General features: G+C 43.0%; 1 protein-coding gene across 1 annotated transcript in view; it reads right to left on the bottom strand.

Moving 5' to 3' along the window:
* Positions 1 to 217: 217 nt before the first annotated feature.
* The window catches only part of HDAC3 (histone deacetylase 3), a 30,367-nt gene continuing 12,401 nt past the window's right edge, over positions 218 to 18,183 (bottom strand). The window contains exons 5-15 of the mRNA XM_069954073.1: positions 12,872 to 12,928; positions 12,740 to 12,795; positions 6,097 to 6,230; positions 4,635 to 4,715; positions 3,772 to 3,845; positions 2,729 to 2,793; positions 1,551 to 1,640; positions 1,251 to 1,309; positions 1,027 to 1,106; positions 666 to 823; positions 218 to 383 (exon numbers count right to left, since the gene is read on the bottom strand). Of these exons, the coding sequence (XP_069810174.1) occupies positions 314 to 383; positions 666 to 823; positions 1,027 to 1,106; positions 1,251 to 1,309; positions 1,551 to 1,640; positions 2,729 to 2,793; positions 3,772 to 3,845; positions 4,635 to 4,715; positions 6,097 to 6,230; positions 12,740 to 12,795; positions 12,872 to 12,928 (924 nt within the window). The 3' untranslated portion in view covers positions 218 to 313. The remainder of the gene's footprint in view (positions 384 to 665; positions 824 to 1,026; positions 1,107 to 1,250; positions 1,310 to 1,550; positions 1,641 to 2,728; positions 2,794 to 3,771; positions 3,846 to 4,634; positions 4,716 to 6,096; positions 6,231 to 12,739; positions 12,796 to 12,871; positions 12,929 to 18,183) is intronic.

Below are 18,183 nucleotides of genomic sequence, written 5' to 3'. Positions count from 1 at the left end.
AAAGATGATAAAAATCTGTCACTCCGATAAGGGTGAAGTATCAGAAGACTTTTCATCCAACGTGACTTTAATCCAACATCCAAAAACAGCCTTGCCTGCAGTAAGTGAAACTGGAGTTTGAAGCAAAAAGCTTCATTGTTATCCAGAGAAGTCACTTAGTTAAAATTCCCTTAAAAATAAAAAAAAATAAAAATAAATGTGCAGCAAAAACAAATCTGGTCCAAAAAAAAAAAAATACTGGAAATATTGGTCATAAAACTGACAATGCAAAGGCTGAAATGTCTGCTATATGTGCAGTGTTATACGGGCCGGCTCAAATCTCAACATCACTCTCCTTGTCATTGTCATGATCTCCATCGTAAAATTCATTTGAGGCTTCAGGCCTAAAAAGAAACAAAGACAACAATCAATGCTGGTTATTTAGTCCAGTGAATGAACAGGTTTACATTTATTTTGTGCATGGATAGGATATATAGCGACTGCTTAAAGGGAACCGCACAGTAAAAATGCAACCTAATCTGCAGGAGATGGAGATGAGCAGGACTATCTAACACAATGTGAACACAGCCTCAAGGTTTTCAGTTTTAATACTAGTAAAGATGATGTCAGATTCTAAATAAATTGAGTAATAAAAGGTAACTCAGGTAGTATGGAAGAAGAATTACCTGGAGTAATTGTCTTCTGCACCTCTCTCCTCAGGATCGGGCTCATCTGTGCGGTCATAGCTCAGGAGATCAGATGGCACATCATGGATCTGGACACTAGGCGCGTGGTTCAACATCTTCAAGTTTTCAAATATTGTCTGTCTTATCTGATCTAAATACTGTGGGAAAAGACAACATTTTAGGTTTAACCAACACAGCAACTATCTCCACCAAACGGGGCATATGTGCAATGACACTGAAAATGCAAGAAAAGTGCACAATTTGTATGTATGCAACTGATACACTGTGTTAGGGTGACTACTGTGGCTATAGGCCATAAAGGTCTACACATATTCGTCCACACAGACAAGATTCCGATTACCTGTCGTGTGTTCTGATTTTCAATCCTAGTACTGACATCAGGATGAAGGGTGAAATCCGGTGCAAAATATTCAAAGTATTCTGAGGGGGAAAAAAAAAAAAAAAAAAAACTAAGCAAGGTGAAGTGTTTTTTTTTTTTGTAAATGACTCAATATGTCCTATCGATGTTACCACTCTTCTATACATTACAACTAGGTATTACAAAAACGAAGTAGAAGCACTTACCACTATAGGGCAACTCTTCGCTTATTGTTTCATCCACTAGCAACGATGTTTCGTAAGTCCTGAAATACAGACATCAAAACACAAACTAATTCAGGACTTTTCGTAGGAAGTATATATTCTTAATAAAAGTCCAGCCATTGTATATTATATACTAATACGACATTTGCATCGGATAATCAAACCTTGACATCAATTTATTCATGTGGTGTAACCACTCTAAAGGGCGACTATGTTGGTTTGCTGGTAAAATATATCTATATCTTAGGAAATATATTCTTGTTATATCCTATAAATACTCACCAGCATCGTGCCACATTGCGGACAGTGTAACCACCTCCTCCAAGTACAAGAAGGGGAATATTAAAACTTTTCACATACTGAACACAGTCCCTATGGATGAAACAAAAAGCATGACTCCTATAGAATAACAGTATATTATATAAACCCAAACAATGTATTATAAGTGAATCCATCACATTGAAAATTCAGTCCAATCTTTAGGCAACATGTTAGAGAACAGGGGAAGCAGACTGATAAACAGTTTTGTATAAAAAGTTCAAGAATAACTTTTATTCATGTAAACCTTTGTTCTTTCTGGGATAAGTAGTTAATTGGGTGATTCTACTCAGCTCTCTATGTGCTCCCTTAGCTGTCAATCATGTTGTAGAACCGCCTACTTAGGTAGCCTAGAGCAAGCAGAGATTTACAAGCATGTGTTTGACCTACAAAAAGGCCTAATGATAACACTAAACTTGGACCCAGAAATGTTGTCAGAACCAGGTAGTATTGCAGCCTTAGTCTTTGGATCTGATCATCTCAGCATAACATTAAAGTAAAGTATTCTGAAGAGGCTTTATTTTTATTCCTGACACCGGGGAGGAGGTGGCTGAGGCAAACGACGTCCGCTTACCTCCCCGGTTCAAGCGGCGGGTCCTGCATCGCGGGGCTCCGGACCCCGGCTGTTTCCAGGTGTCTAATGCAGGCCCGAGACGTGACGTCTCAGGTCTACTGAGCCAGTCAGTGACGGAGGTGGGATCCGTTTCAAGTCCGCTCAGATCCCGCCTCTGACTGTCACTGACTGGCTGAGCGGACCGGAGACATATCGTCTCGGGCCCGCGTCAGACACCAGGAAGCAGCCGGAAACCGGAGCGCCGCGATGTGGACGTCATTTCCCTCAGCCACCTCCTCCCAGGTGTCAGGAAAAAAATGCCTCCCGCCGGAGTACCCTTTTAATATTAGACCAGTATTACCCAACTGGTTGGTACAAAATCCTAACTCCCATCATACAAAATATGACATCCTTAACACTTCCTGCCAAAACCATGCAAACCCCAGTGGAAACCTACAGATCCATGTAATAGGGCCTTTATTCATAAAAATACATAATACACACAGAAACAACAACAAATGAACTGCACAGCAATAATAATTTCTTGTCTTGTTCATGTATACAGAATAAGGATTAGTGTCAGTCTTACCCATGTCCCCTTATACTCAGGTTAAAACATCCCAGTCTATCACAGCCAAGCGAGTCGGCACCACACTAAAAGTAAAAAAAAATAAAAATCAGTTGAGTAAAAATAAAATAAATAAGGTTTCAGTGTGACATACTGCAAGGAGATCTACACTTGCTATAGGATATTTACAGGTGTAAACATCATACAGGTTACCCATCTGTAGACAGCTGTTTTAGAGTTGTTACCCCAAAACAGTCTCATAATTGGAGATGAATACGGACTTGAAGAGAATGACACCTCCAAAATAAGGAATCAGAAAAATGTATTGCACATCCTTCTCAGAAATCCCAATGGAACATGAAAGTTTGCAGGTCTTTACGATTCTCTCCTCAATAACAAATATACTACATTTGTCCTATACTAACCGGCCCTCTGTGCAGCCACCAAAACTTTTTTCAGTGCTGACACGAGTCAACAACTTCAAAACCGCTGTCTACAGATAGGTAACCTCTTCAAGGGAGTTGTCTAACTTGAATTCACTCAGTCATGTTCTAAGGCTTCTAACTGGAGTCAAACACTACACTTGATGCTTCTAAGGGATCTATTACACGGAGCCATATCTGCCAAATCAGGCCGATTCAGCAGATCATCGCTCCGTACAATAAAGACAACGATCAGCCAATGACAACAATCATCAGCTGTTCGTGTCTTTAGGTCCTGACCTAAGATCATCGTCCGCCTACTGCATATTGCTACGTGTAAGAGTGTGGTGCAGCTGACGACTGTGTAAAAAAAAAAAAAAAAAAAAAAAAAAAAAAAAAAGAAATAAATAAAATTAAGAGTTCATACATATCTGACCATGCTCCCCGATGCTTCTAATATGGCTCTAAGGGGTTATAATGGGAGGGCACTCACACTGCCCCCCTAATAGTTTAGTAATTATGTGAAAAAATGTGCAATTCGTTGCCCTCCAAAAAGCAACTTATGGCAAGAAGGGCCCTTTATGAGCAGCACAAAGAAGTCCTCACTATAATAACACAGAGCCATTCTCTTCGGAACATTACCTGTAGGACGATGCAGGTGGGCTGGTAGAAATCTACTACTTGTTTAATCACAGGCTGAAAGAGATGTCTGTAACCTGTAACAAAGAAAGAGATGGAACACATGGTACAGATACAATAACGTATTGACTGATTAGAGAAGTCCGGCGAAATTTTTTATTAAAGTATTGTATTGCCCCCCAAAAGTTATACAAATTACCAATATACACTTACTACAGGAAATGTACATAAAGTGCTTTTTTTTCCCTGCACTTACTACTGCATCAAGGCTTCACTTCCTGGATAAAATGGTGATGTCACGACTTGACTCCCAGAGCTGTGCGGGCTGTGGCTGTTGGAGAGGATGATGGCAGGGGGACACTGAGGGACACAGGGCACTGGAGGGACACTGAGCATCCCCCTGCCATCATCCTCAGCACACACAGCTCTGGGAGTCGGATATCACTATTTTATCCAGATGTGACATCACCATGTTATCCAGGAAGTGAAGCCTTGATGCAGTAGTAAGTGCAGGGAAAAAAAGCACTTCATGTGCATTTCCCGTAATACGTGTATATTGGTAATTTGTATAAACTTTTGGGGGCAATGCAATACTTAAAAACTAATTTTCGCCTTTAATAAACATTACTGCTGCTGCTGCTACTACAAAGGGCAAATCAATGAGAATATTCACAAAAGACATCTAATGTCCCTTATAAAGAATATCTGTTCTCACAAAATAGGGCAGTGTTGCCCAACTAATCAGATTGAAGCTTCTATTTTTCCAGATACTGAGCATGAAAGGCACCATGTAACTGCTGGAATAGGTTTTATGAACAAGGCCCCTAATATCTTATTCACCCAGATGTATCTTGTGAGGGGCTTACTTTGGTCATCGATGCCATCTCTTAATGGGACATTCAGACAGTAATACCTCCCACTTTCAGCTCCAACCTCATACATGTCACCTGAAACAAGACAAATGTCCACTGTTAATAATGTATGCAAAAAGTAAAGCCTGGTAAAAGAAAAACAAAACTATAAACTGGCTGCACATACTGTTAAAACATGCTGATTCCAGCCAGACTAGAGGGCAGGGCTGTATATGCCACCAGGCAGCAGAGTTGAGGATGAAAACAGTTGAGTGGGGAAAATAAAAATCTATTTCCCACTTTGGTTGAATCCACATTGGCCACGACTGCTGCAGAGTTTACCTGTGGATCTGCCACTGCTTATTATGATTAATTTAGGATTAATTTCACCATTGTGAATTGAAGCGAAATTCACAATATATCTGTGCAACAATATGCACATGGTTGTGGTTTTTGCTGCGTATTTGGGACAGATCTGCATAAAAACTGAAAGTGTGTGTGTGTTCAAACTGAAAGCCTAGGGCAGCACAGTGTGTGTGTGTATATATATATATATATATATATATACACACACATATATGTCTTTCTTACAAATACAGTGGATTGCTGAAAAAAAAATTCTAACATGGGAAAGGAAATACTACTATGAATCTTGTAAAATAATGGAAGGTAAATAAATCAGTGAAGGTGCATAGTGAGGAGATCCCTGCCATGTACCTGCTCTCAGTAAAGTGGCTAAGCAGATTTGCAGAGATTATGAAGCTAGACAGGGATTCCCTCACAATGCACCTCCCAGCGGACATATATAGTAAGTAGGTGAAGGCTGGATCTGTATCGTGGACGTAGCAAATAAGCTGTGCAAAATGAGAAATAAAGGCCTGTATGTTTAACCCATACAGCACCAGTCCACATGTTATGTGCAGTATGTCAACTATTTTCTAGTTTACATTGTATGTATGGTGATAGATCAGATATACATTCATCCTCTATTTTGGGACTATATTTCTTCCATTTAGGCCCACAGTATGTTTTTATGGCTCTTACGTAAGGATGCAACAGGCATGTTTTGTGCATCTAAAATACCCTCAATACACACCCTATTGCTCTTCATGAGAATAGGCGCTGTAGCTCACACTGTAACCTGTGGTGCACATTTTCTTTTTCTGTGTGGTTTTGGGATACATGTGAATAAGTGAGATGTTACTTATTCCACATGTCAAGCCACATACACAGATTATTCACATGATATAATTACATTCAGAACTGTGTCAAACTATGTGGCCAAGAAAAAAGAAAGGGGGTGGAGGAGGAATACCGGATATGCCTCAAATTTATGCCGCATATTTTTTCCTTTGGGAATGTGAAACCTACCCCAACCAAAAGCTTTTACTCCCCTTTCATTGCACTACAACTAGAACTGACATAAGCTCTAATAACAGACGAGCTTCTGTATAATGTAGCCCGGAAGCCGTCTTACCTGTTCCAGGAAAGAAGTAGTTTCCGTATTTGTGAAATGAGACGGTCATGACTCGGTCTGTGAGGTAGAAGGCTTCCTGCACGCCATCTCCATGATGAATATCAATATCTATATAGAGAACACGCGGATGGTATCTGAAAAATATTATAATAATAAGGATTAACAAACAAGTAACATAGACAAGTGAATATGTACCTAGAGCTAAAAAACAAAGAACATTCTCTTTGGCGGAAGAACAGCAGGGAAGAGCCTGAGCCAAATCTAACAAAAAAAACATCACTCACAAGTAGGAAAAGACTGTGACCAGATTTGTAAAGCCCTAGATCAGACCTGTCAAACTCAGGCCATCCAGTTGTTTTAAAACTACAATTCCCATCATGCCTGGACAGCCAAAGCTAAAGCTTTGGCTGTCCAGGCATGATGGCACTTGTAGTTTTAAAACAGCTGGAGGGCCTGAGTTCCCTGACATCCCTGCCCTAGATTTTTCTTTTTAGGTGTCTCAAGGGTGTTTCAGTTTCCATCAGTAAATGGAAAAAGTTATTAAATGAGAATCTGTCCTATCATGTGACAATCACACATTATCATTATGGGAAACAGATCTGATATCTGTACTGTAACACCCAGTGCATGGGTGATCATCACAAGACCACAATAAGAACAATGGGTCATAGTTATCACTGCAAGCAGGAATCTAGAGATAGGAATACACCACGAAAAAAAAAAAAAAAAAAGCAATGATTTTTGTAGAAATCAATAGTACAGGCGATTTTAAGAAACTTTGTAATAGGGCTGGGCGGTATACCGCAAAAATACCGACACCGTCACTGGCGTCGGTTAACCGACCTCAACTTTGCCAGGACGGTACCTGCGGTATTTTTCCTCCCCTTACCCAGCGCCCGTTAGCTCTGCTCCCCTCAGGCTTCCTCGCGTCCCTCTTCCTCCGCTGCCTGGCCTGGGTAAAACTATTCTGCTGTCTAGGGGGGGGCGTGCGCCATGTGTGACGCTCGGCTCAGGACACTGTTAACAGTGCTGCTGGGGGTAAGGAGGAAGGCTGGAGATCCGGCAGAACAGCAGGTAAAATAGATAGATTGATATGAGAGAAATTAGATATATTATATATAGATAGGAGATAGATAGGGAGATAGATATAGATATGTCTCATCTATCTATCTCCTATCTATCTATCTATCTCCTATCTATCTATCTATCTATCTCCCTATCTATCTATCTATCTCCTATCTATCTATCTCCCTATCTGTCTCTCTATCCCTCCATCCCCTATCTAGTATCTACTATCTGTATATCATCTCTCTCCTATCTATATAAAATCTATCTATCTATATTAGATCGATAGATTATATATAGATAGAAGATATACAGATCGTAGATACAAGATAGATAGATAGGACTCCTATCGATATACTGTATAATCTATCTATAATTTATCTCCTCTCTCTAATATCTATCGATCGTTGATCGATAGATAGCTATAGCAAACAATATAGGCAGCACTGTGGGTGCCAGCAGACAAATCCTAGACCTTGGATCAAATCAGCTAGTAAAAAATACTGCAGCACTCTGATTGTAGTACAAATGTGAAAATGTGGATTTATTCCATAAAATGATGTGCAGCAAACTTCATAAGTAAACCACAGGGTTTTGGAGTCTCCTATGTCTCCTAAGTGCCACTTGAAAATGGCATAGGAGACGCCGAAACGTTGTGTTTCAAATGGGTGTGGTTTTCAAAAGGGGGCGTGTCATAATTATCGCTCAATTTATCGTTACCGCGGCAATATGTACGATAAACCGCAATATTAATTTAGGCCATTATCGCCCAGCCCTACTTTGTAATTGGGTTTATTAGCCGAAAAATGCATTTTTATCGTGAGAAAGCAGTTTGAAGCTCTCCCCCCTGTATTCATTGTTCTCTATCGAGAAGGGAGGGGTGGAAGAAGATGAGGCACCAAAACAGGACAACGAGTTAATTTACAGCTACATCACCAAGCTATCTCCTCTTGGTAAAGTCAGCACTGACCTCTTTGACCTCTGAATACCAGCTTTCACACAGTTCCCACTGTGTAATCCTTTGTTCTCTGCTGGCGACTAATCTCCCTCCTCCCCCCTCCCCTCTCCATAGGTTACACAGGGCTCAACTTATGTAAAAAAAAAAAAAAAAAAAAAAAAAAAAAAGGTCAAGATTTCCTGATAATGAGCAGTGAATGAGAGAGAGGGGGGGGGGGCCTTAAGGAAGTCTTTTTGAATGCAGATAATGGCATATTTGCCTAATAAACCCAATCAGAGAGTTTCTTAAAATCGCCTGTACTATTGATTTTAGCAAAAACAAACAAAAAAACGACAGTGACACTAAGCTTTATCTGGTACAACATGCATGGCCCTTTACATCTATATTACATCAAGCAATGCATAACAAGTAGTGGCAGCAGAGTAATTCCTCTAGTCTACAGGTAGTCAATAGGATTTCCCACTCTAGAAGTGCTTTTTGGAGCACTCTCTCCAGAACCTCACCTATCCACAACAGGGTCTCAGGGTCTGCCACATCACTTGGCTACTTTTTTTTAGGGCTATAGCTGTGTGATTGTTTAATTGTTACTGCTTTTAAGCATGGGACACAGAATTCCCACTCTTTATCGGATGGGATGCGACCTATGGTAGTTGATTAGTGTTGTATGTAGGGTAACGCTCGATAAAACATGACTAATGAGGTCATCATTCACCAACATACAGATCTGAGTATCTGTGCAAAGCTAGAACTGGGCAACACGATGGCAAAGAAGTGAAACACGTGTGAATAAAAAGGAGATGGCAAAACTTTTAAGAGTTTGTATTCTACTTTTAATGTGTGTGAATGGTGTGTAGATAAGTGGTTTTCTCCGAGCAGGCCTCGGTCCAGATAACGGCTGCTATAATTACAGATTATATATGCAGATTATGTAATTTCACAGATCAAGCTTGGCAGCAGAGTTACTTCTCAGATCTTCTGACTGTGGAAAATCAATTGGATGCAGTCTGGGTTAAGAGTCCTGTTTCTGCCGATACTTCCTCCAGACGTTACAATTCCTAGGAAGCTTTGCAGCAGCGTTCGATAGAATCATCTAATACAGGCATGTCCAAACTTTTTTCGAAGAGTGCCAAATTTGATGAAGTGAACATGTGCGAGGGCCGACCATTTTACATGCTACATGCTATATGCTTTATAACACAGGCAGATAATAGCAAGCTGGATACCTGGGGGGCCGTAAAAGTTCGGAACGCGGGCCGCAAATGGCCCTCCGGACGGACTTTGGACATGCCTGATCTAATATATCATACTGTGTATATGCCTGCAATCCCTCAAGTGATTTTCCTATAGCCGCTTAGGTCTTCTAGCTTAATCTCTTATCCAGTTTCGCTAGTAATATTAAACTGTAGAATCTTCATGTATTTCGCCGTATATGACAGAAGAAAATGTGTATTTCCTATTTCCAGTGTTTCTTTATATATATTCGGCATGTACAGCAAACTGCCTCTTGGGAGCCACAATAATACCTCTCGGGTTTTGGGTTTTTTAGTAGCCTAGGGATCTATTCCAATATTACCTGGGTTTTTGCAAAGATTTTCGTAAAAACAAATACTGTATAGCCGTCAATCACTGAGCAGTTGTAGTAGGTTTTACAGCTATATAGCCCTAAAGTCTACCTGCCCATAACCTCCTCAAGAGCCTACAGGAGACCATACTCATTTTAAAGTGACACTGTCACCCCCTTTTGTGCATTCTGACATCTCTACACAGGTGTAAAGGATAAATTTAGCAGTTTTCACACCTTATTTCATATCATACGTCATGGTGCTTGTTCAAGTAAAAAGTCATCTTTTATCAACTGCAGATTATGCCAAGGGGGCGGGGCCAACAGTGGCGTTGTGGACGGGGCTAAGTGGCGCTAATGCTGTGAAGCCCCGCCCACTTAACACAATCTGCAGTTCATAAAAGATCACTTTTTACTTGAACAAGCACCATGACGTATGATATAAAATAAGGTTTGAAAACCGCTAAATTTACCCTTTACACCTGTGTAGAGATGTCAGAATGCACAAAAGGGGGTGACAGTGTCACTTTAAAGTCGACCAAACTCAGTTCAGGTCTAAGGTACAGTATATGTGGACTCTCCACCTTCAGAGGATGTTGGTGGAGAGAAGGGATAGGTAGGGTTGGGCAATATTGGCCTAAATCAATATAGCGGTTAATCATACATGTAGCTGCGGTAACAATAACTGAATGATAATTATGACACACCCCTATTGCAAGCCACAGCCGTTTGCAATACCGGTATACAGCCACTACTGGACTTGTATATAGGGGTATACAGCTATGTACACACTACAGGACATGTATATACAGGTATACAGGTACTACAGGACGGGTATACACAGGGGTCACATAGGGATAGGGGTGTATGACTATACAGAGGACACATAGGGATAGGGGTGTATGACTGTGTGTGTGTGTGTGGGGGGGGGCACAGACTATGGACTATGACACAAAAAGACCTGTAGTCCCATCTGTAACAATATAGGACGCAAGGCCAGAGCTCTTTCAAGCCAGGCAGGTAGGGGGGGGCGCACTGACACGCCGGGAGGTGTGAACCTCTCATACTGTGCTGGGCGGGTGAGGGGTGCACTGTCACGGCAGGCAAGGGGGCACACTGACAGGACAGGCCGGCAAGGGGGGGGGGGCTGCACTAAGGGACAGCGCTCAGATCTCAGACAGGGAGATGAAAATACTGCAAATACCATCCTAGCCAAGTTGAGATCGGATAACCGACGCCAGAGACGGTATCTGTATTTTCACGGTATATCGCCCAGTCCTAGGCACTACTTGATTTTTGCCACCCATGCCTTTTGTTCTGGGAACAATAAACCACCACCAAAGCTGCCTGGATCTTACTTCTTCCCTCCCATAGAAAAAAACTGAATTGTTCTGCCATGCCAAATGTGGTGTACTTGGTCTCATCAAATATACATCAAAGCATTTTACAGTACAAAAACAGTAGCCTCAAAAAAAAAAAAAAAAAAAAAAAAAAAAAAAAAAAATAGTCCTGTCCCATGTATACTACATGATAGATGATTTTGTATACACTGGGACTGTTCTGCAGAGCTTCAGCGCACAGATGTAGACAATAAATGGAGCTGGAAGCCTCGGCTCCATACATTGTGTATTGGCTATGCCAGGCAACTGCAGCTCAGTGACCAATGAAGCTGCAGGACCACAGCACGGTCACTACACAATGTATGGGGTTGAGTATGACCTCCCACCCCCTCCCCAACACCAGCTGATTAAAGTGGACGCAGCGCTCATTGTTTACTGGGCTCAACACTGAACATCTGGTAAGGCTAGATTCACACTGCGTTTTCAGCATCCGTTTTTTGCAAAAAACGCATGAAAAACGGATTGCAAAAAACGGATTCATTTGTGTGCATCCGTTTTTCCATTGACTTCCATTATTAAAAAAAAACGGATCCGTTTTTTTTTGGCGGACCAAAACGGACCAAAAAACGTTGCTGACCCTATTTTTCTGGACGTTAAAAAAACCGGATCCGTTAAACGGATGCTGAAAACGCAGTGTGAACCTAGCCTAACCGTTGCTTTGGTCAACTGAACATGGCGGCACCAGAAGCTGGATCAGCCATTAACCCTTCTTCACTACAGCAATTTTCACTTTAGTTTCTTTCTTCTTCTCACTTTCGAAGATTAATAACATATATATTTTTACTATGACAGAGCTGTATGTAAGCCTGTTTTTGTGGCATAACTTGTACTTTAATAGCAACCTTCATTTTTCCATATAATGTATTGTGAAACAATCTGCGGCTGTATATGTCGTCATTTACCTGCCTAGAAGCCACAGTCACTATTAACTGTGGCATCTAAGGGGTTAAATATACCGCACTGTAGTGCTCTTCAATGCCAGTCACTTACAGTAAGTGCCAGATGCAGAGAGCAGCCAGCACCTGCTGGGTATGGAATGGGCTTGACTTTTGGGCCTTCTCAATACATCCCTAACCCATCATATGACATACCTAAAAAGGGGTTGGCCACTTTATTGTAAAATAGTTTTAATGTACAGTATTAGTGAGTGTACTCACAGCCCTATCTGACAGCAGCTTCCTGTGTACCTGATAGATCTTAAGTTAGACTCCCCTCCTCCAGGCTGGGCTGCCCTGCTTTGTTGTCAGTCTGTCTATAAGATGTCTATAAGACGACATGGAGGAGCATGTGACCATGCCCTGCCCCCAGTGTTCACCACTGACCCTGTATATGCCTATGGAGGATACTGGGGGCATGGCATGGTCACATACTCCTCCATGTCAGTCACCCTATGGACAGACTCACCACAGAGCAGGACAGCACAGCCTGGAGGAAGGAAGCCTGAATTTAACTCTATGAGGTACACAGGGAGCTACTGTCAGTAAGTGCAATGAGTACACTTTTTAATACTGTACACTGAACAAATTTTACTATAAAGTTGCCAACCCCTTTAAATACGAGAAATAGGGTAATGTTAAAGCCCAGAAAACCCAAAGCTTCAAAGCAACAGATGATCACAGCTTGCACATAAACTACACGAACATTGAAAAGAAATCTTACTTGAGCAGTTCCAGGATACCAATCACAATATCATTGACATAGCAGAATCCAGAAGCCTACAAAAAATAGGTCATATTAGTAAATAATAATAATAATATTAAGAACAGCTCTTATATTCACATCTTAAATTACCTCAAATTTCTTGGCATGGTGAAGTCCTCCGGCCCAGTTAATTGCAATGTCACAAATCTGCACACAAACAAGTATTAGAGCATAGCTAAAAATATAATTGTTATTTATACATGGGTATATATAAAAACATAGAAGATTGTCGGCAGAAAAAGACCACTGGGTCCATCTAGTCTGTCCTTTTAGTATTTTCTTTTTTTATTATCTTAGGATAGATATATGTTTATCCCAGGCGTGTTTAACCCATAGCTGCACCAGGACGTTATTGAACGTCCTCGTGCCGCTATGGGAGTTCAGAGGGGGGTCGCTCTGAACTGCCGCGATCCCGGGTGCCGCATGTAGCCCGGGATCGCGGCTATTAGCGGGCACGGTCCGATCGCCGTGCCCGCTAATTAAGTACTTAGAAGCAGCTGTCAAAGTTGACAGCTGCTTCTAAATACTTGCTCAAATGCATACCTGGTGGTCTAGTGGGGGGATCGCCCCCCTGCGGCGCGGTTGCGGGGGGGCGATCCCCGCATCCATCCCGGGCCGGGGTCTGCTCCGTAATGGCGCTGATCCCGGCTCGGCATTCTATTGCTTTTGGCTGCAGCAGCCAAAAGTAATAGAACACCGATCTCATGGATTCATGCAGTATAACTATACTGCATGGATCTCTATGAGAGATCAGAGTGCATATACTAGAAGTCCCCCAGGGGGGCTTCTAGTATATGTGTAAAGTAAAAGAAAAATGTATTTTTAATAACACAAAATCCCCTCCCCTAATAAAAGTCTGAATCACCCCCCTTTCCCCATTTTATAAATAAAAATAAATAAATAAATAAATTAATAAACAAACATGTTTGCTATCGCCGCGTGCGTAATCGCCCGAACTATTAATCACATTCCTGATCTCACACGGTAAACGGCGTCAGCACAAAAAAATCCCAAAGTGCAAAATTGCGCATTTTTGGTCGCATCAAATCCAGAATAATTGTAATAAAAAGTGATCAAAAAGTCATATATGCGCAATCAAGGTACCGATAGAAAGATCACATCATGGCGCAAAAAATGACACCTCACACAGTACCATAGACCAAAGGATAAAAGCGCTATAAGCCTGGGAATAGAGCAATTTTAAGGAACATATATTTTCTTTAAAAGGTTTTAATTTTTTACAAGCCATCAAATCAAATAAAAGTTATACATGTTACATATCGTTGTAATCGTAACAATCTAAGGAACATATATAACGAGTCAGTTTTACCCCAGGGCGAACATAGTAAAAACAAATCCCCCCCAAATAAAAAAAAACATTTTTTTTTTCAATTTCACCACACATATAATTTTTTTCTGGTTTCCCGGCACATTTTAGGCAAAAATTACATCTGCCATAGCAAAGTACAATTAGTTGCGCAAAAAATAAGGGCTCATTTGGGTCTCTAGGTGGAAAAATGCAGGCGCTATGGCCTTATATACACGAGGAGGGAAAAACGAAAACGCAAAAATGAAAACTGGCTGTGTCCCCTAAGGGTTAAATTCTGTTATTGTAGATTTACCAACCACCTCTGCTGGAAGTTTGTTCCAGGTATCTACTACTCTTTCAGTAAAATAATATTTTCTTACGTTGCTTCTGATCTTTCCCCCAACTAACCTCTCACTGTGTCCTCTTGTTCTTGAGCGCAGTTTTTTACTAAAAACACTCCCCTCTTGAACCTTATTTATTCCTTTAACATACTTAAAGGTTTCAATCATGTCCCCCCTTTCCCTTCTTTCCTCCAGACTATACAGATTCAAATCCTTAAGTCTTTCCTGATATGGTTTATGCCTCACACCCTCCACCATTTCTGTAGCCGTCTTTGGACCCGTTCTATTTTATTAATGTCCTTTTATAGGTGAGGTCTCCAGAACTGGACACAGTATTCCAGATGTGGCCTCACCAGAGCTCTATACAGCGGGATCACAATCTCCCTCTTCCTACTGGTTATATCTCTAGCTATACACGCCAGCATACGATTTGTTTTCCCCACCGCCTGGTGCACTATATTTTAGGGATGGCATATTACAGTATTAGGCTAAGGCAGGGGTGGGGAACCTCCGGCCCGCGGGCCGCATCCGGCCCCTGAGACCTCCCGATACGGCCCGCGGCCTGCAGCTCCCCTGTGATGCTCGCCGCTCTGCTGGGGAAGAAGCCGGCATACACCGCATCCTCCGGTGTCTGTGACAGCTGGCGGACACCGGAGGATGCTGTCTGTGCCGGCTTCTTCCCCAGCAGAGCGGCGCGTGTCTTTAGTCTCCTGCGGGCCGCGCGCGATGACGTCATTTCATCGCGCGCCGCCTGCAGGAGAAGACCGGCACAGAGGACCTGGGAGAGAAGAGGACCTGGACTGCGTGGGAGCGGAGGTAAGGTGAGAGGGATGTTTATTTTTTTATTTGGGGGTTAACTAGGATCCCAGGGACATGACTGATGGGGGGGGGGGACAACTAGGCTACCAGGGACATGACTGATGGGGGGACAACTAGGCTACCAGGGACATGACTGATGGGGGGGGGGACAACTAGGCTACCAGGGACATGACTGATGGGGGGACAACTAGGCTACCAGGGACATGACTGATGGGGGGGGGGACAACTAGGCTACCAGGGACATGACTGATGGGGGGGGGGACAACTAGGCTACCAGGGACATGACTGATGGGGGGGGGGACAACTAGGCTACCAGGGACATGACTGATGGGGGGGGGGGACAACTAGGCTACCAGGGACATGACTGATGGGGGGGGGGGACAACTAGGCTACCAGGGACACGACTGATGGGGGGGGGGGGACAACTAGGCTACCAGGGACAAGCCTGATGGGGGTTAACTAGGCTACCAGGGACATGCCTGATGGGGGGGGGGAATAACTAGGCTACCAGAGACATGACTGGTGGGGGGGGGGGGGAATAACTAGGCTACCAGGGACATAACTGATGGGGGGGGGGGGACAACTAGGCTACCAGGGACATGCCTGATGGGGGACAACTAGGCTACCAGGGACATGCCTGATGGGGGGGGGGACAACTAGGCCACCAGGGACATGACTGATGGGGGGGACAACTAGGCTACCAGGGACATGACTAATGGGGGGGGAATAACTAGGCCACCAGGGACATGACTGATGGGGGAGACAACTAGGCTACCAGAGACATGACTGATGGGGGGGGAATAACTAGGCTACCAGGGACATGACTGATGGGGGAGACAACTAGGCTACCAGAGACATGACTGATGGGGGAGACAACTAGGCTACCAGAGACATGACTGATGGGGGGGGGGGGAATAACTAGGCTACCAGGGACATGACTGATGGGGGGATAACTAGACCACCAGGGACATGACTGATGGGGGAGACAACTAGGCTACCAGAGACATGACTGATGGGGGGGAATAACTAGGCTACCAGGGACATGACTGATGGGGGGGGAATAACTAGGCTACCAGGGACATGACTGATGGGGGGGGGACAACTAGGCTACCAGGGACATGACTGATGGGGGGACAACTAGGCTACCAGAGACATGACTGATGGGGGGGGGGAATAACTAGGCAACCAGGGACATGCCTGATGGGGGTTAACTAGGCTACCAGGGACATGACTTGGGGGTTAACTAGACTACAAGGGGCATCACTGGGGGTTAACTACAATAGCAGGGGCACTAGGGGAACAATACTATGCCTTGTCCTGGGTGCTGCAAACCCCCGCTACTAACTGCCGCGCACGGTATGTGGCCCTCGAATGATTTTATTAATGCCCGACCGGCCCTCGACATGGAAAAGGTTCCCCACCCCTGGGCTAAGCAATCACTCTGTGATTAGGAAGGGTATGTCCTCTGCAGCCCCACCAACTCTAAAAATAAAGACATGTTCCAGTCACGTTTTTTCCTGCACAGCAGCGCTCCCTACCACGAGGCTGTACATCATCCGTGCCCCTGTGCTGGGAAAAACAATGAGGAGGTGCCATGACAAATATTATGGAGTGAAAAAAAAACTCAGCACTGCGATCCGTTAATACTCAGGATCAAGAGAGACCTAAAAGGTCAGACACAAACAAAGAGATGGAACAACCTAGCGATATGCCATCACTTTATTACTCCATATAGAGTCTCCTTTTGCAGCCCTTTACAAGGTAGTGAGAAAGAAAGGTAAAGCATAATGCAAATAAAAAAAAAAATTTAACAAGCAATAGAATAAAACAAGATATACAAGACGCAGAACAAAATTATTTAATAGGCAGATTATACTTGCCAGTGGGGTTCATTGTAGGCTAAAGGAGGCATGGTATGGCAAAGCCTACTGAAAGTTTTACTAATCAGTTCAAAGTATCAGCACACTAAATTACAGAAAATAAAATTTAAGCACAAAAGGCGTGTACTTATATTACTGTGCTTTGTCAAACCCTATTAGGGTATTAACCATTAACATTATTTTCTTATCACCTACCATGGGTGCCATGCATTTATTAGATGTCAATGTTATATTCATGGTAACATAGTATCATCTAGCCTCACAACACAATCACGTCACTGTATAAAGGCTATGTTCACACTGAGCAAATCAGGCGGAAAGTTCCGCCACAGAATCCCGCTGTCTCAGTGTACCATTGCCCGTCTATGGGAGAGTGCGTGCTCCTCCGCAGCTGCGGCTCTCCGCTTAAAGAAGTAACATGTCACTACTTTGATCGGAGAGGGGAGGAAGCGGATGCACCCTCTAATTCACTCACTGCAGGACACTAAGCGCGGTGGGAGTACCACCGTATTTGCTCAGTGTGAACATTCCCTAAACCACTGCACAGCTCCAGCCATTTTGGCTATGTGGCCATGTTATATTACTGTGACTCTAACTTCACTGATGCCTAATAAATACACAGAAATGGTAACATGACACAACACACACATAAACCTTTATCATATTGGGAATATTATAAGGAAATGGACCACAAGCTTAAAGAGTCACTGTCACTTCAGAAAACTTTTGACATGTCATAGGGACATGTCAAAAGTTTTGACTGGTCCGGGTCTGAGTGTTCAGATCTGTACCGATTGGAAGTTAGAGCCGGGAGAAGACGCGATGTAGCGTGTCTTCTCCCGGCTCGTTCTCGCAATTGATATGGGTATGAATACTCAGACCGGAACTGAACAAAGCTTTGAACATGTCAAAAAGTTTTCTGAAGTGACAGTGACTCTTTAAAAGAAATCTGTCATTCACGTTCTAATATACTAAGATAACTATAGACACACCGCACCTTTCATACGAACATCTGTAGAAAAATTCATTTTTTTTCCCCTCTGGTACAAAGAG

This window comes from Dendropsophus ebraccatus, chromosome 1, assembly GCF_027789765.1.
Source record: "Dendropsophus ebraccatus isolate aDenEbr1 chromosome 1, aDenEbr1.pat, whole genome shotgun sequence".
In the NCBI taxonomy this organism is placed as follows: domain Eukaryota; kingdom Metazoa; phylum Chordata; class Amphibia; order Anura; family Hylidae; genus Dendropsophus; species Dendropsophus ebraccatus.
Note: the sequence above shows the minus strand (reverse complement) of the source record. Positions and strands in the feature narration are given on the sequence as shown.